This window comes from Microchirus variegatus (genome assembly GCF_963457635.1).
Source record: "Microchirus variegatus genome assembly, chromosome: 19".
NCBI lineage: Eukaryota > Metazoa > Chordata > Actinopteri > Pleuronectiformes > Soleidae > Microchirus > Microchirus variegatus.
The window spans coordinates 3,918,890-3,944,285 of NC_139820.1; the positions used below are offsets into that span (position 1 = coordinate 3,918,890).

At 41.5% G+C, this 25,396-nt stretch overlaps 1 protein-coding gene across 1 annotated transcript in view; it reads left to right on the plus strand.

The window, feature by feature from the left end:
- Positions 1 to 25,396, plus strand: part of cacna1ib (calcium voltage-gated channel subunit alpha1 Ib) — a gene marked incomplete at its 3' end in the record, with an annotated part of 154,744 nt that overhangs the window by 105,248 nt on the left and 24,100 nt on the right. The window contains exons 21-29 of the mRNA XM_083905613.1: positions 4,681 to 4,859; positions 6,148 to 6,274; positions 8,045 to 8,170; positions 9,268 to 9,357; positions 11,519 to 11,711; positions 12,691 to 12,842; positions 15,335 to 15,444; positions 18,647 to 18,780; positions 22,553 to 22,623. Coding sequence (XP_083761739.1) covers positions 4,681 to 4,859; positions 6,148 to 6,274; positions 8,045 to 8,170; positions 9,268 to 9,357; positions 11,519 to 11,711; positions 12,691 to 12,842; positions 15,335 to 15,444; positions 18,647 to 18,780; positions 22,553 to 22,623 — 1,182 coding nt within the window. The remainder of the gene's footprint in view (positions 1 to 4,680; positions 4,860 to 6,147; positions 6,275 to 8,044; positions 8,171 to 9,267; positions 9,358 to 11,518; positions 11,712 to 12,690; positions 12,843 to 15,334; positions 15,445 to 18,646; positions 18,781 to 22,552; positions 22,624 to 25,396) is intronic.

Genomic DNA, 25,396 nt, shown 5'->3' on the forward strand with positions numbered 1-25,396 from the left:
ATTTTTTTTCAAAAAAATTGTCAAATTTGGGACGACATAGTATAGTATGACGTTTTTGTCAAATTTTGGACAAAAAACGTAGTTTTATCTCGTTTTATATAACAACAGTGACCCATAGCATTAAAAAACTGTTTTTATTTTTATAAACATTGAACATTTTTGGTTCATTTTAGCATGCTTTAGCAGCAACAGACTGGAGATTTAAAGTAAAAAAAAAACCCATCATATACGTTAAAGATCTACAAAGCGTATGAAAGAGAGAGACAGATGACTGACATTGATTGCGTAATCTTTATGTGCGGCTCACAGGACTCTTAAAAAAAATCAAATCACAGCATCATCACTGGGGCGAAAAGGTGCAATCATTGCCACATTTTCTGCTCAGTGATATCACAGATGGGAGTTTGAAGGTTACTTAAATTTTTTGGATTTAATGTGACACAGCTTGCCTCGTCAGCGAAAAAAAAAAAAAAAAAACGACAGCAGTTTAGTTGGAGATGATAATGGCGCTGGCATCGACTCCGCTATGGATTTCCCATGCATCATGTTCTATCATGGTGATATTTGATCTGCTTAATGGACGTCCCATTGCATTACAATAGTCCCATAGGGGCTTCAGTGTTAGCTTGGCTGCTATTAATAACCGAGCAGATCCAGGCTGTCAAAACACGACACAAGAGCTATGGTGTGTCGCCTGGAGAACGGATGAAATATTGTCTTTAAAGTGAACGTTTTTGGTTAGTTAGTTTCTGTTCTTTCGCTGCTATTAGCATTGTTATCGTCCCGTTTTTTTCCTCTCCCCACCAACCCTCAAACTAACATCTTTATTCCTGCAGAGATAGCGTGCCAAAACAACAGCTGACAATGCTGCAGATTCATTTTTATCTGCCGCCACCGCTGCCGCTGCTGCTGCTGCCGTCATCGCTCTCTTTGAGTTGCAGCAGAGACAGATGTGGTGTTTGTTCAGATGTGGAATAATGTTGTCAACACTTTGCAGCAGATTTGTCTTGTGAATAAGCAATGCCTATGGGTTAGGGTTGGGTTTGGGGGATGGGGTTAAGGGTTTTGGAGTTAAAATTCTATTGCACAGGACCTACTGATCCGGCGTGTGGTGATGGTGGTCCAGTCCAGGTCCACCAGCCAGGGTACCAGGGTTCGATCCCCAGGCAGAGCTCTGGGCAGGAAGAAGGGGCCAGGGGTTGGATTTGGGGGCTAGGATTGGGTTGGGGTTGGGGTTAGTGTTAGGAGTTTAGAAATTAAAACTTCTGTAGCACAGGCCTACTGATCCGGTTTGTAGTAAGGGTGGTCCAGTCCATGTCCAGCAGACGGGACCAGGGTACGATCCCCAGGCAGAGCTCTGGGCAGTAAAGAGGGGGCCAAGGGTTGGGGTTAGGGGTTGGGTTTTGGGGTTAAGGGTTTTGGAGTTGGGGTTGAAGGTTTTGGGGTTAAAATTATATTGCACAGGCCTAATGATCCGGCATGTGGTGATGGTGGTCCAGTCCAGGCCCGCCAGCCAGGGGACCAGGGTTCGATCCCCAGGCAGAGCTCTGGGCAAGAAGAAGGGGCCGAGGGTTAGGTTTGGGGGTTGGGGTTGGGTTTTGGGGTTAAAATTCTATTGCACAGGCCTACTGATCCGGCGTGTGGTGCTGGTGGTCCAGTCCAGGTCCACCAGGTAGTGGACTAGGGTTCGAACCCCAGGCAAGAAGAGGGGGACTAGGGTTAGGTTTGGGGTTAGGGTAACCTCTTACTTGTACATGCGTGGGCGCCGGTGGACGTCCTCGTATAACCTCAAGCAAGTTTTCATGGTTCCATAGTCTTGTTTGTTGACTCTTTTGACCAAATAAACACCAACTGGACTGGAAAGAGCACTTGGAAAGAGCAATTGGCCATGAACCCACCCCTAATGTGACACAAAGGAATAGTCCAATTCCAAAAAGAGACCAAAAACCTCTCTCATTAAAATATGAATAAGAAAGTGTGTAGGTCAACATTCATCAGCGGCTCTTCTGGCTGGAAAATCTTGGCTGAAAGTGTTGTGTTGTGTATATGAGGGCGATTTTGTGTTGTAAAACAAAGGAGTGCTGAGTGTGTGGATCAAAACTTTGTTGCTGTACATCAAAGCTGACTGTAGTCGGGGAAGCGGAACGCAACATTAATTATGGAGGCAGATTTAGAAAAGAGAAGAGTTTCAGTGGCGTTACGCTATCAACCCATTCACACTCGTCTACTCACCACGTCTCTCTAGATGCTCTAGTTTCTTCAGGATTTACATTTACTGTTTTATTGTCGTTGCCACAGTTACGGGTTGTGTTTTCAGCGATTTGTTGTGTGTCAGTTTGTGTGATTGTGAGCAGGATTAAAGCAAAACTTAGTTGGATGGTGGAGTGCAGATCCAATTAAGTGAGCAGACACTGTTTTTATCACACAATGAAGAGATTATGAAAAAAATGACATATATATATAAGGGTATCGTCTATGAAGAGGCTAAAATCTGGTGCAGGATGATCATGATTTCAGTGTTTGGTGGAGGTTTGTGCTCCCACAGCTCAGCAATTATCGTTTCCAAATGAAAATTGCAACTCGAAACGAGGTAATTAGCAAATTGCCCGAGCTGTAATTTAGGATGTAGTGCCGTATATACAGTATTTATCCTGTTTTTTTTTAAAGTGGTGGTGTTTCCATATCTTTCAGTTCTCATCTTTGCATTAAAGTGTATCTCGGGGCAGTGTATCTTCATGTGTTATTTATTCATTCGCAATCAAGTTGTACGCATGGAAGAACGGGGTGTGGAGGCATAAGAAAAGGCACTCTCGTGTGACACATCCTGATTCAAGTGAATACAGGTGGTGCCATCATCAGTCTCAATGAGAGTCAGGTGGGAGGTGACACAGTTAATCCCACATCAAACCAGGAAATAGTGAAACTTCACAATTGTATCTATATTTTCATCCATTTTTGTCACTTTTTCTGCTTCTTTTTCGCCTGGTCTCTGCCACGATGAACATCTAAAATAACGCTATTGCTAGCCGGTATCTGGTTAGGCTGTGTGCGTCTGTGTGTGTTTGTGTAACAATTATTTGATACAAAATTTTGTTTCGTTTTGTTAAAGTGTTAAATAGCAGTTTCACTACCGTAATTCTAAAAATAATTCCACTATAATTTTTTACGGAGAATCTCTGGCGACCACAACTGTAATTGTGACAGTACTTTGTTGTTTATTTACCAAAAATGTAAAATGTACAAGTCTAATACTCTCCTACAGTAATTTAAAAAAGTGTATCACTATAAATTTTACTGTGACTCTCTTTACTGGCCATAAAATCCATCCTAATATGTCACAGAGACTCAGGAATAATGTTCATATAACAAACTGAACTCACCAACAACAACAGTACAGACAAAATATTTGCATTAAAAAAAACCATTTTGCAGACTGCAAATCATGTTTATGTTTTCAAATCATGTTTTGGCATGTGGCGCCACCTACCGCCTTCTACCAATCATTGCGGTCAGTAGAGTCTCAGCTGCCGAGCAACCACGGGTTGCCAGTTTACGTCAGAAAACGAAACCTAAAAAGACCTCGGTATTTTGAATTTGAATGTAGTAACCGTTTTTTGGCCCCATTCTTACATATGGCACCTTTAATATTAATATTATATGCGTTTTGGGGACTTTTGGGTCTAAATCAATAATAGCGTAGTAGTCAACAAATACTGATATTTGCTGTGTTATAGTGGCTCTATAGACGAGCCTGTCATCGGCTTTTTGCGGTGACAGCCGAACCTTTGTTGTTATTGCCAGAACGTTTCCTCCGAGGTCCTTTTCATCGTTTGGATTTTTCCTTCTCCACCGCTGACTTCACTGATCGCTCTAGTCTCATAGTTCATTTCCCTGATCCTCTCATCCTCCTGTCATAGAATATACCCTTTTTTTCCCCTTTATGCTTCAGTTGGAATAAGGACTTGCGAGCGAGATATCGCACCCAGCTGCAGCTCGAAGGTGACGGACTCTAAAGCAAAGACGACTCCCAACTTTCCGTGTATTTTGGACTGTGTGGCTTTGTTTTGTGAGTCCAAAGTGCCAGATTTTTTTTTGGGGGGGGGGGGGATTTTCTTGGAAGGCCCCAAACATGACTCTGACTTAAATCCTCAGTTTCGCGACAATCGGCAAAAAATTCACCATTCAACTTCGCAAATCTGAGCCGACTCGCTGTGAACTCATCGTTCTGAAAACCGTGACTCATAATTGGAATGCGGCCGCGTTGGCAGAGAGAGAGAGAGAGAGATTTCCACCACCAGGCTGTCTGAATTGCTTTATTTTTAATCGCTTCCACCTCCCTTCCACTTCCTTTATCCCTCGCCTTGTCTCCTCCTTTTGAACATTGACTTTCTAATATAAGGATTAGGGAGGCTGTTGCTTGTCTTTCTCCCCCCCCCCCCCCCTTGCCCTCCCCTCTTTCATCTCCTTTCCAAATTCAGCGACTTGGATTGAACCAGCGCTCTCTCCTACTCTTGACTTTCATCTCGGTTTCCACACCTCCTCTCTCTTACCCCCCCCCCCCCCCCTCCCACCGCCTCCTCTCCTCACGTCTTCACCCTGTAATACCTGAATATCAAAGTCGGTCACATGGATTTAGCATAACCTCCCTCTCTCTCTCTCCGTGTCCCTTCATCTCTGCAGGTGGTGTCCATGGGTCTGTACCTGGGCGAGAAGGCCTACCTGAGGAGCAGCTGGAACATCCTCGACGGTTTCCTGGTCTTCGTGTCTTTGATAGACATCGTGGTGTCCATGGCGGGCGGCGCTAAGATCCTGGGCGTGCTGCGCGTTCTCAGGCTGCTCAGGACGTTGCGTCCTCTCAGGTTAGTTTAAAATGGGAGTTTTGAGCCTTGTTTACGATATATAAGTTGCCTGAAGAGTCACATGAAGAAGTTATTCCCCACGCTCGAGGATAATTGGCCAGATTACGGTCCCAATCCGGTCCTTCCAACAATCGTGGGTGCCGATTTTAGGTTAACTAGAACAGATTATCTGTCCAAAGTATCCCGTAGTGTGAGGGGGTTAACAGACGTGATATTAACGCTATCCGACATAAGTGAACTTTTTACTTTTGTTTGGAACGGTAACTTGTACAAACCAAGTCGATTCCGTCTTCTCCGGCATGACTTTCTCGGTTTTTTGACGACACCGACAGTCCGCCTCCATGTCCATGTTTATATTCCGAAGTCGCGTTAAATCGCGTAAGTTTCTGTGAGATCCCGAATTTCCTCCCTGAAGTCGTTCGCGTGGTCCTGGATCGTCTAGTCTGGGCTTTTTGTCAGGATTAAAACTCAGGCTTAAAGTGTTCAAATCATCGATATAAATAACAAATAGTCATCGGCGTATATATGCAGTTTTTTTTACCTGCTTTCTTGTCCCACGACCCCGATCTTCTGGGGACTTCCCAAGTGCGTAGGTTACGCAGAGCCTCTGCGTCGTCTCCGACTGCACAAAATATTGTTTCAAGTGTCCGTCACTCCGTCAAGGGACAACGGAGACGGCAAGAGCTGCGATTGGTCCTCAGGACAGGCCTAGCTAAGCTGCCCTGTGCCGGCTCCCGGTGCGCACCGAGCGTCCACAGCGGCGGAGCTGATCACCGCCGACAACGTCTGACGCTGCCGAACTATAAATACGTCATATCTCAACACACACGGCGCACGTTTAGGCTCTAAATGGCTAATTTCTCGCCTCAAATTACCCTTAAAAACTGCGTTCTGTGACACAGAAAAGTGACAACAACAACAACAACAACAGTCTTTCTCTCTCGGACGCCGTTGCTCACTGTAGCCAAAAGCACAACAACCTTGCGTAGCGACCCCTGCTGATCGGGCGGGAAATTGAAGCGCGTAGGTGCGAAGGCTCGACGGGTCTCCGTGGTTGCGCAGTCGGAGAAATATAATGTGGCCTTTAGGGTTAGAATCAGGCTTAATTGAAATACAGTCATTGTCTCATATCTACTCATCGAATTAAACAACATTTCTGATCTCCAACACCTTTTAAGAACTAAATCATTGCAAGAAGTTTCCTTTATAAGAGGCTATGTCACCACCCCCTGCCTTTCTTTATCACTCCCCTTATCATTCTGCATGCGTCGCTCCCTCTGACCTCCAGGGTGATCAGCCGGGCTCCAGGGTTAAAGCTGGTCGTTGAGACGCTCATCACGTCCCTCAAGCCGATCGGCAACATCGTCCTCATCTGCTGCGCCTTCTTCATCATCTTCGGCATCCTTGGCGTCCAGGTAAACATCGCCGATTAATCACAACTCCTCTAACCTTTTTTATTATTCCTCTGTACTTTAATTAGGAACCGTTGCGGGCAAACTGCAGCAGGTATAGTACGACCTAACACGATGACCCTCATGCTCACGGTGCCCCCCCCTATTACATTTTGTTCACATTTTAAAATCAAAGTAGGTCAACATATTCTTCCCAGGCTATAATTACACCGTTAAGTTCAATCTAGAACAAAAAGTACAAGCGTGAAATGGAAGAAATTTAGACATGATTCAACAAGGAAGAGTGAAAATCTGAAATTGAGACAGTGGCCCTGTTTGAACATTGTCGCAGCTGTGGCTGTGAAGGCTAATTAGAGTGAATCAAACAGGACGAGGCACAAAAGCAAAGAACAGGTTGCGGCAATAAAAACAAAAGAACAGGCGAAGCCAAAGAGCAATCGTAATTATCAACATTCATTCTTTTTTCAGAACAGGCCAGGAAACAGAAGCAAATACCATAGACCGTATTTTTTTTAAAAATGCTTCTACTCTTCTGGTATTGCCTGTTGAAGCTGAACTTGACTAGCCAACAGGGTGCAACAAGCTGAAAATTGGGAAAGTTAGCTTAATTTATAAGTTAATTTTGTTAGTTTTGGGTCTTCATGGTGTCTGTTTTGTAAATGATGTTGTCATTCAGAGGACAATAGATGATATTAAAGGCTCATATGAGTAGATATGACAGATATGAGAAAACAAAACATGACCTGAATTCAGGAGCTAGCATCACAGGACGTTGTTCAATCTCAAAAGTTTCAAGTAATATTGAATTAAGGTGCCATATGTAAGAATGTGGCCAAAAACGGTTACTACAAAATACCAAGGTCTTTTAGGTTTTTCGCTTTCTGACGTAACTGGCAACCCGTGGTTGCTTGGCAGCTGAGACTCTACTGACTACAGTGATTGGTAGACTGCGGTAGGTGGCGCCACATGCCAAAACATGATTTTCAGTCTGCAGCAAAATATTTTTTTAATGCAAATATTTTGGCTGTACTGTCGTTGTTGGTGAGTTCAGGAATATTATTATTATTCCTGAGTCTCTGTGACATATTAGGAGGATTTTATGGCCATTTGCTTTAGATTTATTACATAATGCACCTTTAATTTATAAGTTAATTTTGTTAGTTTTGGCTCTTCATGGTGTCCTTTTTGTAAATGATGTTGTCATTGTCATGAGTGGACACCAGTGTGACTGACAGATATAAGAAAACAAAACATGACCTGAATACCAGCTGCTAGCATCACAGGTTCAGCTGCTAGCATCACAGGACGTGGTTCAATCTCAAAAGTCCCAAAAGTTTCAAGCAACATGAAAAGTTAATGTCCTTACGTCGCTAAGAGTGACCTTAAAACACATTATTTATCTTAATATCGATCACAATATCTGTAGTGTCCTATTTACAAGCTAGTTCTTAGCTTAGCTAGTTTAGCTAGCTTCCCTGTTCTCCCCGTGCTTCCACTGTGTCATTTTACTCGGCGCAGTCTTTGATGTGGTCAACATCGACTGGGAATTAAAAGCATAATTTCTCTCAGGAGGGGGAAAACAAAACAAGCTGTTGATTGTCAAGTGCTTATGGAACCCTTCACCAACATCGCTATAGTCACAGCCACTAATTGTGAAACGACTTCAAACATAGACACACACACACACACACACACACACACACGCGTTGTCAGCGCCTCATCAAAATCTGTCTGCATCTCCATTTTCCTCTCTCTTGCTTTTTCCCGTCGCAGCTCTTCAAAGGAAAGTTCTTCTACTGCGTGGGCTTCGACGTGAAGAACATCACCAACAAATCCGACTGTCTGGCTGCGAACTATCGATGGATTCACCACAAATACAACTTTGACAACCTCGGACAGGTACGAGAAAACGAGGAAGACATGCACCACCGACGGGATAACGTCCCGTCACGATTGTTTTTGAACGTATACCAATTCTGGATATACATGTACACACACACTGATAAACACTGATAAAGACTGACACAGGATATCACTGTCACAAAAAAACGATATTTCACTAAGGATTTTCGAGTTCCTGTCATCGGAAGAGCACACGAAAGGCTCTCATTTCATTCATGACATCGTGACCCCAGACAATCTCTGCGACCTTCATCCGATATAGACACGTTTTATTGTGCGTTAGTTGTCCCAAAACTCCCAAAAATCAAAATATATCAAAACTCTACTGTATGCTATTTTTTGGCTTTTAGGTTCTTTGTTACATAGGTAGTTTCTGTCGGTGCATTGTTGTGCTATAAGTCAGAATTGTGAGTTTAAAGTCAGAATTATGAGAATTAAAGTCAGTATTATGAGTTTAAAGTCAGAATTATGAGAATTAAAGTCAGAATTATGAGTTTAAAGTCAGAATTATGAGAATTAAAGTCAGAATTCTGAGTATTAAAGTCAGAAATTCTGGGAATAAAGTCAAAATTCTGTTTAAAGTCAAAATTCTGTTTAAAGTCAGAATTATGAGAATTAAAGTCAGAATTATGAGAATTAAAATCAGAATTATGAGAATTAAAGTCAGAATTATGAGTTTAAAGTCAGAATTCTCTGAATAAAGTAAGAATTATGAGTTTTAAAGTCAGAATTATGAGTATTAAAGTCAGACATTCTGGGAATAAAGTCAGGATTCTGAGTTTAAAGTCAGAATTCTGAGAATAAAGTCAGAAATCTGAGTTTAAAGTCGGAAATTCTAAGTTTAAAATCAGAATTATGAGAATTAAAGTCAGAATTCTCAGAATAAAGTAAGAATTCTGAGTTTAAAGTCAGATATTCTGAGTATAAATTTAGAAAGAGTTTAAACTCTAAAAACTAATGTTGTTACATAGGTAGTTTCTGTCGGTGCATCTAGCACATTTTGTGCTATTTTACCAACATTTTATCGTAAATTATCACAACTTTAACAACCAGGAGATCCCTGCAGTTACATAAAGTTGTGTGTTTGTGTCCAGGCTCTGATGTCCTTGTTCGTGCTGGCCTCCAAAGACGGATGGGTTAACATCATGTACCATGGTCTGGACGCTGTGGGCATTGACCAGCAGGTAATGACAGACTCGCTCATTCCCACGTCCGTTCATTTAATTTCATTTTAACCGTCTGGCTGCAGTTTGCAGTCGCAGGAAACCAAGCAGAGAGAGAGGCCCCCACGGGGCTGTTTTTCGGGCTCTTTCCAGGGAAATCCTTGCGTCCTCGTGGTAGATATGAAATCCCTCAGCGAGATGAGCTCAAACCTCCTCCAGGAGGAGGAAATCCCTGAGGCTTCAAGCTCAGCAAGGAGGATTGTAGAGCTGGGCGATAAAAGAACATTATACATTATATACACATACTAAAAAATCTTAATACCACAATAAATGACAGGTTCCTTTACCTTTTACAGAGGAGAAAATGCATTATTTTATAATTATTAATGCCTCAATGCTTGAGGGAAATATGATATTATCTGATTTGGAAAACTCTACCAGATTCTCTCTCTCCTTATTCTTCAAATTTAACTAAAAATGGATGTAAAAGACACGCATTAAGCTTCACTTAGCTTCACTGGACCGCTTGAAGTTCTTATTGGAGTCGAACGTTGGATCATTAATCAACTGGCAACTGCGGAGAAAACTTTGCCTTCAGCGTCAGGAAGGTCTTCGCTCTGTGCAGAGCAGATACTGCAGTTGCACATCACTTAATATTCCACCAGCAGACCTGTAGGCCTGTAGTAGACCTGAGAACAGGAACACTCAGTACCGTTTCCCCATGCACAATTAAGTTTAAATTGGACTGCTGCCCTTATATGTCCCAATATATGAGAATGTTTTCTGGTTATTTGTGTGTCCAGAGCACCGTTCTGTGTCTTTCTAATGTCCTGTGGATGCACTGGGTGGATTTAACTGTGCCTTTATGTTAGTTGAGCTTATTAGGACATTGAGAAATTTGATTTTAGTTAGATTGGTTAGGTTGGTTAAAAATATTTGACTTCTGACTTTAAAGTCAGAATTATGAGAATTAAAGTCAGAATTGTGAGTTTAAAGTCAGAATTCTCAGAATAAAGTAATAATTCTGAGTTTTGAAGTCAAAATTCTGAGTTTTAAAGTTGAAATTCTGAGTTTTAAAGTCGGAATTCTGAGAATAAAGTCATAATTCTGAGTTTAAGAAGTCAGAATTCAGAGAATTAAGTCAGCATTCTGAGTTTAAAAAGTCAGAATTCACAGAATAAAGTCGGCATTCTGAGTTTAAAGTCCGAATTCTGAGAATAAAGTCAGGATTCTGAGAATAAAATCAGGATTCTGAGTTTAAAGTCAAAATTCTGAGTCTAAATTCAAAATTCTGAGTCTTAAGTCAAAATTCTGAGTCTAAAGTCAGAATTATGAGTTTAAAGTCAGAAATCCGAGAATAAAGTCAGGATTCTGAGAATAAAGTCAGAATTCTGCGTCTAAAGTCAGAATTCTGCGTCTAAAGTCAAAATTTGGAGAATAAACTCAGAATTCTGAGTTTGAAGTCAGACCAGGATTAAGTGACTTCAGAATGGCTAAATAATTGAAGAATAAAATACTAAATACTCTTAACTGGAGTGCACATACCACGAAAAGTCATAATCAGCACATGTCAATGTAGCTTAAGGTTTATACAGAAGAGGCAGAAAAAACAAACCTTAACCTGCTCGTAACCACGTATCTACCACTGGATAAAGACGTCAAACCAAACGTGCCCACGTGACGTCAAAGTCCAATGACGAGATGCAAATGAGGACACGTAAGTGGCTGCAGATTCCCTTTAGAATTGGTTTTATTTGGAAAAAATCTATTAGAGAATCTATTAAGCGGTTAGGGTGTTATACCGGATGATTCAGAGAAGCCTGCCTCGCTGCAGACCAACGTGGCTCTGAATGACTAATCCAAACCCCGGTTTCTTTCAACACTCTCCCAAATTGAAAACCTCGGCTCTCATCTCCGGTTTTATTGCAGCTGTTCTTGACTTTTCTTCACTAATGACTCCATCCAATAACTACCTATTCACCCAGTCATCATCATCATCATCATCATCTTTTCATCGCATTGTCTCGCTCTTTGTGCGACTGCTCCTGTCTGGACACTTTTAGACACATCGCAAATTTGAAGAATAAGGCCGTTCATCAGTCGCAAATCAGTTTTATGAAGCAGATTCTAGGATGAAACGGGTCAGGATATAGTAGTATCTCGTTTTCCCCCCCCCCCTCAGCCTCTGACCAACAACAATCCCTGGATGCTGCTCTACTTCATCTCCTTCCTGCTGATCGTCAGCTTCTTCGTCCTCAACATGTTCGTGGGCGTGGTGGTGGAGAACTTCCACAAGTGTCGGCAGCACCAGGAGGTGGAGGAGGCGCGGCGGCGCGAGGAGAAGCGCCAGCGCCGCATGGAGAAGAAGAGGCGAAGTGAGTGACGTTTTTTTTGGGGGCCGATTCCAATTCCTATCTTAACCCTCAAGCTCTCAACCCTTTAATCTTAACCGGCCCTCAAAACCAAGTGTTGAGGCTTATTTTGTCACTTAGAAATGAGACACCCCTTAAACGCAGATACGTCTTAAGACTGTAGGGGGCAGAATAACGCGAAAGCTGCGTCCAGTCTGTCAACTCAAAGAAGAACAAATTTACGTCACGATTGTTTATTACGATCCGTTTGTCGGTCGAGTTATTAGGTTGTCAGTTAGTTATAAGATGATACTCGTACAAATACCACAACCACGGACATATTCAGCTGACAATAAAGTCAGGATTCTGAGTCTAAAGTCAGAATTATGAGTCTAAAGTCAGAATTATGAGTTTAAAGTCATAATTCTGAGAATAAAGTCATAATTCTGAGAATAAAGTCAGGATTCTGAGTTTTAAAGTAAGAATTCTGAGAATAAAGTAAACCATAGCAAACGATCGCTTGTCCGGCTATTGACAAAAGATCGTAAAAATAAAAATAAACGTTACGCAAACAATGACGTCAGTAATCCATAATATGGGCCTAAACTAAGATAATACAATGGTTTTCATCATTTTTATATCTCTATTAACAAAGAAAATACTTGTACATTTGTAGCGTACTCGTTTTGGCTGCTTTCGACGCCACCTTTCTTATGGCGAAAACACGCAATGCATTCTGGGTAGCCCTTGCTCCCAAGGGTGGTCTCGGAAAATCTCAATGTTGAGGGAGCGATACAGCCCTTAAACTCGGCCCTCAACGGAATTTTTCTGAGAATCGGGACGGCACTTTTTGAGATTGAGGGTTAAGCAAGGAATTGGAATTCACCCCTGACGTAGAACTGGAAGCGATTGATGATTGGAGAGAAGTTTAGGAAGGAAAAGACCTTGACCTTATTCTCTTCCTCCTCCTCCTCCTCCTCCTTCTTCGTCTTTCTTCTTCCAGAGGCCCAGAAGCTGCCGTACTACGCGTCGTACGGCCGCGCCCGCTTGGCGATCCACTCGCTGTGCACCAGCCACTACCTGGATTTGGTCATCACGTTCATCATCTGCATCAACGTCATCACCATGTCCCTGGAGCACTACAGCCAGCCGCAGGTGAGCACGGCGTCGGGGAGTCGTGAGGGGGGTAAAGCTGTGTGAGACGGAGACGGAAGACTTGTCCGAGGGCTTCCGAGTAGGTGGTGGTGATGCGCCATCTGGATTAGAGAGTTTTTGTGGGCACGCCACCAAAAAAACAGCCTGACAACATCTATCCACATGCAGGGGAATACATAATTATGTGAAATGTTTATTCGAAGCGGAGACGGAAAAGGGCCTTGAGGCAGAGAGCAAAGTGTCAAACGAGTTCACAACAGCGCCGATGAAGCCGGTTCAGCTCCACGTGTTTCTTCGTGGACGCAGGCGAGGTGGGCGAGGAGTCCTTCGCCCTTTACTCGGAACGGTTTTACCCAAAATCTCTGCGTTTGAACGGTGTCACGGCGCTTGTCAATTGGGTTTATTTGTCTCCAACGAGCCTTTCCAACAGTCTGCATCTCAGTCTTTGAGATCTATCAGACCGATGATCTAGACGGGGTCGTACCTATGTTCCCCGCTTTTCCCAAAAAAGGTCCTATGTTCCCCACTTTGTATGTGACAGGGGAACATGGGATCCTTTTTTTGAAAGACGGTAGGGTTAGGGTTAGGGTTAGGGTTAGAGAAGGGGTCCTATGTTTCCCGGTCACATACAAAGCGGGGAACATAGGACCCGGGGAACATGGGACCCGGGGAACATGGGACCCGGGGAACATGGGACCCGGGGAACATGGGACCCAGGGAACATAGATACGGTTCCATCTAGACAAGGTATGCAGAGCAACGAGAACGTACCGACAACGTGCTTGTTGTAGTATTTCTCGGAGGGATGTCTACACGGTTCCCGCGGATCCTTAAAAAGTCCTGAAAAGGCATTGAATTCGTAAAAATCCAAAAACAAGGCCTTAATGAGTATTAAAATGTCTTGAATCCCTCTTTAAAAAGTCTTGAAAATGTTCACGCATCGGAAAGGAGGCTTTAAAAAGTTAATAATTATCCGAGAAGTAGATATTGTTGAACTGTTGCACTGGACTAAAAGTAATGTTTTATGTTGAAATAAACATTTAGCCAAAGCTGTCCCTAACTAATGTGTTTTGGGCAACTTTGTTGTTTTTGTTTATTTGCAAATTGGTATTAAATTTGAATTTAACTTGCTTTAAGCTGCAAAATCTGTGTTTCATTCTTTAATTCGTTTTTCAAAACCTAACAAGAAATAATAATAAAAAAAAAAAAAAAACGCCTTGTTTTCTTAATATTCGTTTACAAAATAAAAAAAAACGGATAACGACTAGTTTTTCTAATTTTGTGCTGAAATGGAAAATGAAAAAAAACATATAACAAACAAACCAATGAAGAAGAAGAAATATGGCCGGACTGGAGGATTATTCTGGCATGATTGGACATCTTTTTACGATGGCATATTAGGGCCATGTATGAAAATATATATAAATGTTTTTATAAGAACGGACGGACGGGGGGGGGGGACTAATATTTCGAGAAAAAAGTCAGATTTACGAGATTAAAAGTGGCAAATCTACGAGAAAATAAAGTAACGGAGACCTTGCGTGTCTGCAGAGCAAAATCAAATCTCTGCTAGACTCGGCTAGCTTCAATCCAGGCCAGAGGACGACCTGTAAGTAAAGAGAATATATTGAATATCCACTAGGGGGCATCTCCAAAAAGGAATTCCAATTAGAATTGAAGGCTATGGGAGAATGAGGTCGGTCTCATGATTGTCAAAATGAAGTCAATTCATGTTTCTATAAAGAGGAAAATGGACGACAACGCACCAATCGGTGTCTGGTTGCAACCTCAGCGTGTCGGAGGCAACAGCAACATTGCGCGAGTAAACCAAGACATCTGGGAGTATGACTGAAAACACAAAGAAGCACCCACACTCTATTGTTATTATCATTATTATTATTTCGATACACGTTTTATTTCCGTGTTGTTCCAGTTTCCGAAAAATGTCCAGGATTTGTTTGCACAGGTGCTCACAAAACATATTTTTTTCCACTTATTGGTTTCTATACACTCGTACCATTCCCTCTCTACCTGATTTGCTTGGATACAATATTCCCCTTCTTAATAAGCACACATTTTCCTCAAGATCTGGTGTGTGTACTGTACGAGTTAAAAAACATGCATATAATTGGATTTTTAAAAAGCATAATGATACGGTTTTATTCTGTTCAGTGAACACCGCAAACTTTTGATTCACTTCCTTTTCTACTTCCCCTCATTAATAACAGAGTTTTTCTCTCAAACAAGCATTTATCTTTTTTAAACTCTCAACTCTCACTTGTTGTCTCTCAGATAATATATTGGACTTCTTTTATTGCTATTAAAAAAACAGGGTAAACACAAAAACTCATTTACAATGTCCTTCTGCAGACAGATAATTCATCAGTTTATTACTGGTGAGATCAGAGATATAGAGAGACGGAGGAAATTAACTGTCCTCTGATGATGCTGCTGCTGCTCGTCTTCAACCGCTCATTTCTCTTCCCCCCCAGTCTTTGGAGACGACGCTCAAGTACTGCAACTACTTCTTCACGTCCACCTTCGTCATCGAAGCCACCCTGAAGTTGGTCGCCTTTGGGTTCCGGCGCTTCTTCAAGGACAGGTACACGGACGCTGTTGTTAAAACCAGAGGAAGTTACTTTGACGAAAGCAAATTTCAAGCAAGAAAAGCAGTCGTAGTATATCTCTGCACACACCGAGGCGTGTCCTTATTGGAAAAGGTTTATGCCCTCACCAAACTTTAACTTTGGAAGGGCATAAAATCCTATGCTCCCCCAGAGATGGTACGAGTGGTGATACTTGCAGCCTCGCAGCAGGAGGTTTCTTTATTTGTGTTCTTTTGTCTCTGCTTAATGTGTCCTCATCTTTTAGGAGTTTTTAAAAGGGTTCTTCTACAGGGGCGGAGGTTCTACCTGGAACCATTTTGCTTCTGAAAAACCCTTTTTCCCCGAAGAAACGGTTTTTCAAGGGTTCTTGGTGACACTAATGGTTCCAGTAAGAACCATTTGGATCCAGAGAACCCTTTAAAACCCCTTTCCTGAATAAAGGGTTTTAAAAGGGTTCTTGGTGGAACCTTTATAACAAGGTTCTACCTGGAGCCAAAAAGGGTTCTCCTATGAGGACAAGCCAAAGAACCTTATAAGGTTCTACTTAGCACTTTTATTTCTAAGAGTTTACACTCTTAGAAATAGGGGTTCCAAAAAGGTTCTTCTACAAGGGCTCAGGTTTTACCTGGAACCATTTGCTTCTGAAAAACCCTTTCCCAAAAAAAGGGTTTTTCACGGGTTCTTGGTAACACTAATGGTTCCAGTAAGAACCATTTGGATCCAGAGAACCCTTTAAAAGCCTTTTCCTGAATAAAGGGTGTTAAAAGGGTACTTGGCTCTATATCACTTAAATCAACCATTTTTTTGTAATTTCTGATGATCAGTTTGAACTTCAGAAGATCCATCTTGACCTAGAGCTGAAACAATTAATCGATTACTAAATGAATCATTTACTATTTTCATAATCGATCAATATGTTTGAGGCTTTTTTCATGTTTAAAACAAGATTTCTGATAGTTTTAGCGTCTTAAATGTGAACGTTTTCTCAGTTTCTTAGCTCCACGTAACAAAGAAATCATTAAAAACTGAATCATTTTTGGTTAGTGGACAAAACAAGACGTTGGAGAACATTGTCATTTCCACATTTGGCAAACACTGATCAACGTTTTTTTTAACTTTTTCTGGCATTTTATGGAACCAAACGAGCTGCAGATCTACTAAATACACTGAGTTGATATTTGCAGTGGTACAATTGTACCTAATAAAGTGGCTTTAAGTGCACAGGGACTGACTCTTGCTCTTTATCAGGGTAATTTTGGTTTGGAATGTTTTATGATCCGAATTTTCCAGTTACAAAACTCTTGTTTTTGACGGTGTTTGTTTGAAAGAAGAAGAAAACACCTGAAATGCACTGAACTTCATTTGTTCAGCTGCTTAAATATTGTAGAGGATATCATAAAGTCTTGGAGGCAATAAGATAAAAAAAAATAAAGTCAATATTTATGCCGAAGGAAAGTTGTGAGATTTAGACCGATCACTGGAGGAAGCTAGGTTAATTAGTGTTAGGATTATGAGCGGGGGGGGGGGCCGTCCTTTGAAATGTTTCTCTCTCTCTCTCTGCTGCGAGGGTTTCATGGCCCCAAAAAAAAAGTTTGAAAGAAGTGTTTGATGACCCAAATGTGTTGATATCTGGAAGACGGCTCTGGTTTCTTAGATGGATAAAAAAGATGAAATATATCGACTTTACGACACCGTTTAGATGTAAATGATCGGGCCGTGATTGTCTTTTTTTACAAGTGTTTTGATTCCTCGTCGTTCTAACCCCTGAACAAACATCTCGATCAAGGGTTTCCTTGCTGTATAGTTTACTCAATATCGTCACCACAACCCCAGCGAGGTCGACACAGGCCTGGGGAGCAGCTGTGCGGCTGCTGCTGGATATTATTTGAGAAAGCCTACTATGTAGATGTTATTATTGCAGAGCCCTTGAATCCATTTTAAAGAATGGTGGGTGTAGTGGAGGAAATTGCTGCTGGTTTATTTTTACCCCCCCGTCTTCTTTGCAAAAAACAATTTCTTTGAAGCTATTTTAATGTCTCGCTCTTTCTCAACCCTCCATCTTCTCCTTCTTCTTCTTCATCGTCATCTTTTAAGCAGAATGAATTATAGTCGTGTTATTCTATCCATCCGTCAGTTTAATTCACGTCTTTATCCGTAGACTTTATCTCCAGTCTTCTCGGCGCTTCCTACTTGGCAACCTCGTGTTTTTGTGTTTTTCTGAGGCAGTTTTGCTGCTCAGGAACTGAGATGTTATCGAGGACAACGAGCTGTGGAGGAATAGTCCTCGGGCGGCAATTGTAAAGCAGTAAATTTGCATATTTAACATAATAGATTGTATTAATTTGCAATCGGTTGCCCACAGACTGCTCTTGAACTTTCTCTTGGAGGTTTGACTGAAGGTTCTCGCTCTCACTTTCCATCCATCCCCACTTTCCCGCCTTGGGTCATGTGAAATTAGAATTAGGCTAATTTTAAAAATGTTCTTTTTGGAGACAGCTCGGGTTAGCACCTGGAAACCCTGGATTATAAATGCAGTCGGCCATGTTGAAAACAAACTATCTCAACCTTTCCTCTTTTACTTCATCTCCAAACCGTTTAACCATGAGCTGTTCTTCAAATTATGCTAACCCTAGGGTTGGGGTTAGGGTTGGGGTTGGGGTTACGCTTAACCCAAATCCAAGGTACCAAAAAAAGCCGCAGTGATGGAACTGGGAAAGTGCCATTTAGTGTTCCCTCAATGAACTTAACGAGAGCTGTTACAACCATGGCGGTAACTTTTGACTCGCTTGACAAATCCTCTAAATCGCCACTAAATCAACAAAACATCTCTGAAAATGACAACAGACGAGTGTTTGTGAAAGCTGCAGCATTTGCATAGTTCCTAAAAGGGGTTCTTGTATTGTCTCGTCATAAATATTCATGGACGGGAGGATGCCTTCAGGAAACAGCCGACTGTTACCCTATTCCGTCTGCGTCGTCACTTGTGGGAGCAATCGCTGCGAACGCCGCGTTAATGTATGTAGAGCATTAATATTCATTCGGGAGTATTAGCATAACACCGAGCTTGATGTGTGCAGCCTGAGCGTCCTGAGCGGAAACTTCAGATTCATGCTGACTCTCCTTTAAGGAGGTGGTTTAACAGCTTCACAGATTATAGTAGATTTAAATGTGATGATTTGTGTGTGTGTGTGTGTGTAGGTGGAACCAGTTGGACCTGGCCATCGTGCTGCTGTCAGTGATGGGCATCACACTGGAGGAGATCGAGATCAACGCCTCGCTCCCAATCAACCCCACCATCATCAGGATCATGAGGGTGCTCAGAATAGCACGAGGTACAACAGATACACACACACACACAGTCTGATTCCCATGACTTCTTAGGACATTACATTGGCTTACATTAAATTACCTGGAGACTTACTCACCTTTACTATAACTTTAACCTAACCCCAACATATTTACCATAGCCTTAGAATGTACTCCCATAATGTACCTATAAACTGAATTCTTTACCAGTTTGTATTTGTAGTTTATTGATTTGAAGAGATTTCAACAGCAAAAACAGCACAAAAAAACCCCCCTTTTTGCAGCTATAACAGTTTCCAAACTTCTTGGAAAATACTTTTCTCCACATTTTTGACATTTCTTTTCTACGGGGATTTGTGCCCATTCATTCTGCGGAGGATTTATGAGGTCAGGCACTGGGAGGCTTTGTTCCAGTTCGTCGGTTCATCCCCATCAAGCGCTGAGGTCGGGGTCAAACCGTGTCTTTATACTGTAGTCCTTGCTTGGTGCAGTGGGACACTGCATATAGAATATGGAATATAGAAAATACTCAATTCCTCAAAAGTGTGGGCACAAAGTTGGAAGCATAGCATTGACCAAAATGTCTTGGTATGCTGAAGCGTGAAGATTGTCCATTATTGGAGATAATGGATAAGATACTTTTGGGGTTTATATACCTTTTTTGTCCATGGTCCTGATCGTAACTTCATGCATGCCTCGAAACAAGTCCTGTTAAATCTTGCTCAAATATCATGCTTATTGGCCCCCTGGTAACCAAACTTTGATATTGAATGGTAGCACATATTTGATGATTATGTGATGTAGGCGAAGTTTGATGCCCAAGTCAGAAGATTGGTCGATACCATAAAATAAAAAGTTCCATACCCAGAGTAAAGTTTTGGGCAATAATATTGCCGTTTGATACTTAGCCCAAAGGTTATTACGGATACCACAAAAGTATTGAAGTTCAGTTTGGTTCAATACCACAAATGTACTAAAGCTGGATTTGTTGCCTTTACTCATTCGTCATTGAGAATCTCCGTCTCTCTTTCTCCGGGTTGCATCAAGTTAACTTTAAATAGAAGGGGAAAAAAATGTTAATGACATTAATCCCACCTAATCCTGCCCCTTGCACCATCAACCTCTGCCCTCCGCGATCCTGTGTGAAAGACTGCTAAATGGACCCGTGGGTAATTCGCCAATTAAACAGCGTAATTAACAAGCAAGTGGGGTATTTCATGATGTTGAGGGTTATAGTGGAGACTTTGTTTTTTTTTTTTTCTTCAACCTCTCCGCAAAACATTTCACTACTTTATCTGAATGTTAACTAACCTCAGCGAGTGTCGGGAAAGTATATATGTGACTCAGTAGATTAGGCCATTGGGCTGCCCTTAACCCAAACGGCCTGTTTTGAGCATATAGATGCTCTGTGTGAATGTGCAGCCAGCCATTTCCAAGAGATACATGTTAAATACTGTATATATTAAATCAATTTCAACAAAAAGTGGAAAAAATATATCTGAAAATGTGTTTGGTAACCTTCAGAGTAATCTCCTGTGATCCATCTGACTCATTTTCTTGGAATGACAGAGCGTTTATATGAGTTATCCTTCATTTTCAGACCTTTAATTTTCCTGGTAAAAAAGTAAAAACCTGATCTTTGAAACCATAGAAACTAGACGATGAATTTAAATGTGTTATGTCACAAAAAATGAACATACTGTAACATAGCACTCCTACATATCGTACCATACAACTACATCATTCTAGATATTCTGTCATACTGCTGCATACAAAATACTCCATTCCACTATATTTTGTGTCCATAATACTGCATAATAATATAATAATACTCGTGAAAACATACCTAACTACTACTAGGTATGTGTGAGGATGTTGTTTTTACACCTCATCTGCTATGGTTAGACTTTCTGCCTCTAATTTTGGAGAAGTTTGGAAACTGTGACACGGTCGCTCACATTCACTTTCTAATTGGTCGCACACAAAGTACCGTGTATCTTGCTAAACTGTAGCTCGGAGAGCATTATTAGCGACTGGTATTGCTAACGGCTAATGGCTCTCCCAGTTCCAACTTCTGCGTTCCAATATTAACTCAGCCCTACTTCTAACCCTAAAACGAGGAATACCACATAGTGTTTCCTGGTAGTGGTTAGGCACAATTAAGTGCCTAATCCTAACCCTAACCTAACGCCAATTCTAACCCTAAAACCATGTTTTCACCCTGAAAAAGCACTCCAAAATTCAGATATAAAAGGAACACCACCTAACCCTAACCTTAACCCAATTCTAACCCTAAAACGAGGTCTTCACCCTTAAAAATCACTCCAAAATTCTGATATACACGGAATACCACATAATGCCTAATCCTAACCCTAACCTAACACCAATTCTAACCCTAAAACCATGTCTTCACCCTGAAAAAAGCACTCCAAAATTCCGATATAACCGGAAAACACCACATAATCTGTCCTGGTAGTGGTTAGCCCTAACCCTGACCTAAAGCCAATGCTAACCCTAACCCTAAAACAAGGTCTTAACCCAGAAAAAGCACTCCAAAATTCCGATATTAAAGGAACACCACCTAACCCTTAGGCACAATTAAGTGCCTAACCCTAACCTAAACCCAATTCTAACCCTAAAGCAAGGTCTTTACCATTAAAAATCACTCCAAAATTCTGATATACACGGAATACCACAGGTTTAGGGTTAGCCCTAACGCTAACCTAAAGCCAATGCTAACCCTAACCCTTAAACAAGGTCTTAACCCAGAAAAAGCACTCCAAAATTCCGATATAAAAGGAACACCACCTAACCCTTAGGCACAATTAAGTGCCTAACCCTAACCTAAACCCAATTCTAACCCTAAAACGAGGTCTTCACCATTAAAAATCACTCCAAAATTCTGATATACACGGAATACCACATAATGTTTCCTGGTAGTGGTTAGGCACAATTAAGTGCCTAATCCTAACCCTAACCTAACGTCAATTCTAACCCTAAAACCATGTCTTCATCCTGGAAAAAGCACTCCAAAATTCCGATATAACCCGAACACCACATAATCTGTCCTGGTTGTGGTTAGCCCTAACGCTAACCTAAAGCCAATGCTAATCCTAACTCTAAAACAAGGTCTTAACCCAGAAAAAACACTCCAAAATTCCGATATATAAACGGAACACCACCTCACCCTAACCCTTAGGCACAATTAAGTGCCTAACCCTAACCTAAACCCAATTCTAACCCTAAAACGAGGTCTTTACCCTTAAAAATCACTCCAAAATTCCGATATAACCGGAACACCACATAATCTGTCCTGGTAGTGGTTAGCCCTAACCCTAACCTAAAGCCAATGCTAACCCTAACCCTAAAACAAGGTCTTAACCCAGAAAAAAACCACTCCAAAATAGTGGGTCCCAGACAAAATGTCATCACAAACATAGCTTTGTACAGTTTTTTTTGGATACACACACTCGGATATCTACCCATCCCAGGGGAAATCCATCTCCATGGAGGTTTTATTGTCTGAACCGCTTCCTCCGAGAGTAGAATCTTGGCTTTTTTTTCCCCTTTTCGCTGTAGCAGCAGCAGCAGCAATCGTCACAGCCACATTTTCCCTCCAGAAATTGGACCAGTGGGAATAGCGTGGAGAGAGAGAGTCTCTCTCGTGGACAGTTTCGGAGGAAGAAACCATTTTTTAATCATCTGTCGTCCTCTGGTTATCTCTCTCTCTCTCTCGTCCTTCTTTTGTGCCTTTTCTGCCATTTGTTTACACAACTTCCCTCTTCATCTCTCCAACAGTGTTGAAGTTGTTGAAGATGGCGACGGGGATGAGAGCGCTGCTCGACACGGTGGTCCAGGCTCTTCCTCAGGTATGTGTCGACACACACACACACACACATGCACTCGCACACATCTAACCTGAGCTTATCGCAATGGGCTCACACGGAGTTAATTAACATCTGTGGGAATGATTAACGATCGGCTTTGATAGAAGCATCACTACGAGTGTGATGACATTGAGGAAGGAAACTTTTTTTTTTGACCTCGCCGACCTCCACGGCTCGTCTCGCATTCATCGTGTGAAAATAAAGACCTTTTTTTAAGATCTTTGGCAGTGCTGTTAATGAGGCAAAAATAAGTTCTGCTTGAGTGCAAAAGAAAAACTTTATATTATTTGACCTTTACTCGGTCATGCGTACCAACGTTTTTGCCTGACGTGGGATTTGTGGAATACTGTGGAACGCTAGCTAGCTTTTAGGTTCTATGAATTCCGTATTTAGGAATGGTGCACTGTCCATGGCAAAGCACCAACATATTTTTTCATATACACTACCGTTCAAAAGTTTGGGGTCGACCATGCAATTTATTTTGTCTTTTCCATTAAAAGTCACACTTTTTATTCATCAAAACAGTTGCGAAATGAATAGAAAACATAGTCTAAACATTGACACGATTAGAAATAATGATTTTTATTCAGTTTTCAGCTGTGCTAACATCATTGCACAAGGGTTTTCTAATCATCCAATAGCCTTCTAACGCGATTAGCAAACACAATGTACCATTAAAACACTGGAAAGGGGCCTCTATACTATGTACATATTCCATTAAAAACCAGACATTTGCATCTAGAATAGTCGTTTACCACATTTACGATGTATAGAGTGCAATGTAAGAGCCTCACTCCTCTCAAAAACGTCTTGACCAGAAGATGAAGAATCCACTCTCTTGCTCCTTTCTCGCTCATACAATTTGTCAGTGGCTTTTTAATGTGCGTAATGTTTTTACAGTCCATTACTGTCGCCTTTTTTGTCTCTTCTCATCTTGCGATAATTCAAATCACACAGTCTTTACCTGCTGCTGACACATTAAAATGAACCAAATAGGTATTCTAGACCTTCTAAAAGATTGGTTTCTGCTGCGTTACCAACAATCGCGACGGGGTCCTTTGTCAGGATTAGTCTCGGCTTTATGTTTTTGTATATGTGTGTAGAAAAAAAAAATGCTGAGGTTAAATTACAGTCATTGAAATAAGCCTCACTTCACTTCATTTGTGCCTCAAATCAATGGCCTCTTTCTAACATGGCCGGTCCCCGCTCTGTTGTTGTTTGGATTCGTTTCGTTGGTGACACCCAAAGAAATTCACTTAATTCAAATTAAAACCAGCAAGCTATACTCTAGCCTTCAACGAGCTCCTTTGCATTCCACCCTGCGTTGGGTTCGATTTGCATTTTTCTGTTCATTTTAAAGTGAAAACACAGTTTTAACCTCTTGACTCCATAGCCTTTTCCTACTTTATTCCAACCTGTGTTGTATATTTTACCGTTTTATTTGCATCTTGTGTTTTATGTCAAAGTTAATACACGGTTTTTCTACTTTTTGACTTCCTATTTTATTTATTGTGAAGCACTTTGAGCTAAAAGCCTTGTATGGAAGTGTATTATTATATGAAATGACCCCCTTAAGACTTAATATAGATGTCGAAGTTCAGATTATATCCGTCTAAATGGAAAAGTAAAACGTCTGTAAACAACCTTAAAGATTACAACAACAAAAAAATCATGAACATCAAAGTCCACAATGCTAATTTTCCGATGCCTATACTTGCAAGCTTGCAACTCACCGTATCTAAGGACACTGAGAGAAGGCGACGTACACAGTGTACAGTGCATTTCACAATTCCAACACATTCGTGTTTAATAACCTGGAGATTAGACTCGACAATCAACTGTTTTTCTTTGTTGCCAGCCGACAGCTTTAAGTCAAACTACTACCGCAACCTGCTGCGGGGCGACTTTTTTTTACAGCTTTTATTATCCACCACCAGGAAAACATGAGCAAAATGAGCAACTGGGGAGAGAAAGAAAGAAAGAAACAAAAAACTGTCCTCGGGCTTTGCCTATCACCTATCTCCCAATTCACTTCCCCTCTCATTATGTCCTCACTATTTCCTCTTCTCCCCCAAAATAAAAAACTTTACATCTCTGTCTTTTTCCTTTCCTAATACACTCTCTTTCCGTTTATTTGCCTGTCTAATGGAATCCTGCAGTCACGTTTTTTTTTTTTTTTTTTGCTAAAGCACCCAATTGCCTTCCCCCCCGTGAGGTGACTTAGCTAATGGTGTTCTGCTCAGCGCCTGCGATTGGACCCCAGGGGGCCCCGTTACCCATTTTGCATCGCGCGCCGCTATCTGTGAGCGCTTTTTTGAGTCTCTGCACGGATGAATTCACGCCTTTTAAAGGAGTCGGCAAGTGACAGAAAACCCACCCCCCAAAAAAAACGTGTAAGGAGGGTGATTATCCTTGATTTTGCTGTTTGTTTGCAGGATGTTTTTCCTACATTTGGAGACCTTTTGGCTCCAAAAAGAAGTAGAATATACCTCACACAGCTTCTCGGGAGGGGAACAAATGCATCAATAGGAAAGTGAGTCTTTCATGAGACTCGGAGCCGTCTCTCTCCAACTGGGCGCGAGGAGACAGCGAGACACTGTTTGTACAGGAGATCAGATAAATAATAGATCATTCAACAGCTTCTGCGTTTGTAGTTTGTAATAGCGCCATAAAAACCTTCCTCTTGTGTCTTATTAGACCTTCGGTAAATACCAAAATAAAACAGGTGTTTTGTTGTTTGAGCTTAAACTGTTGT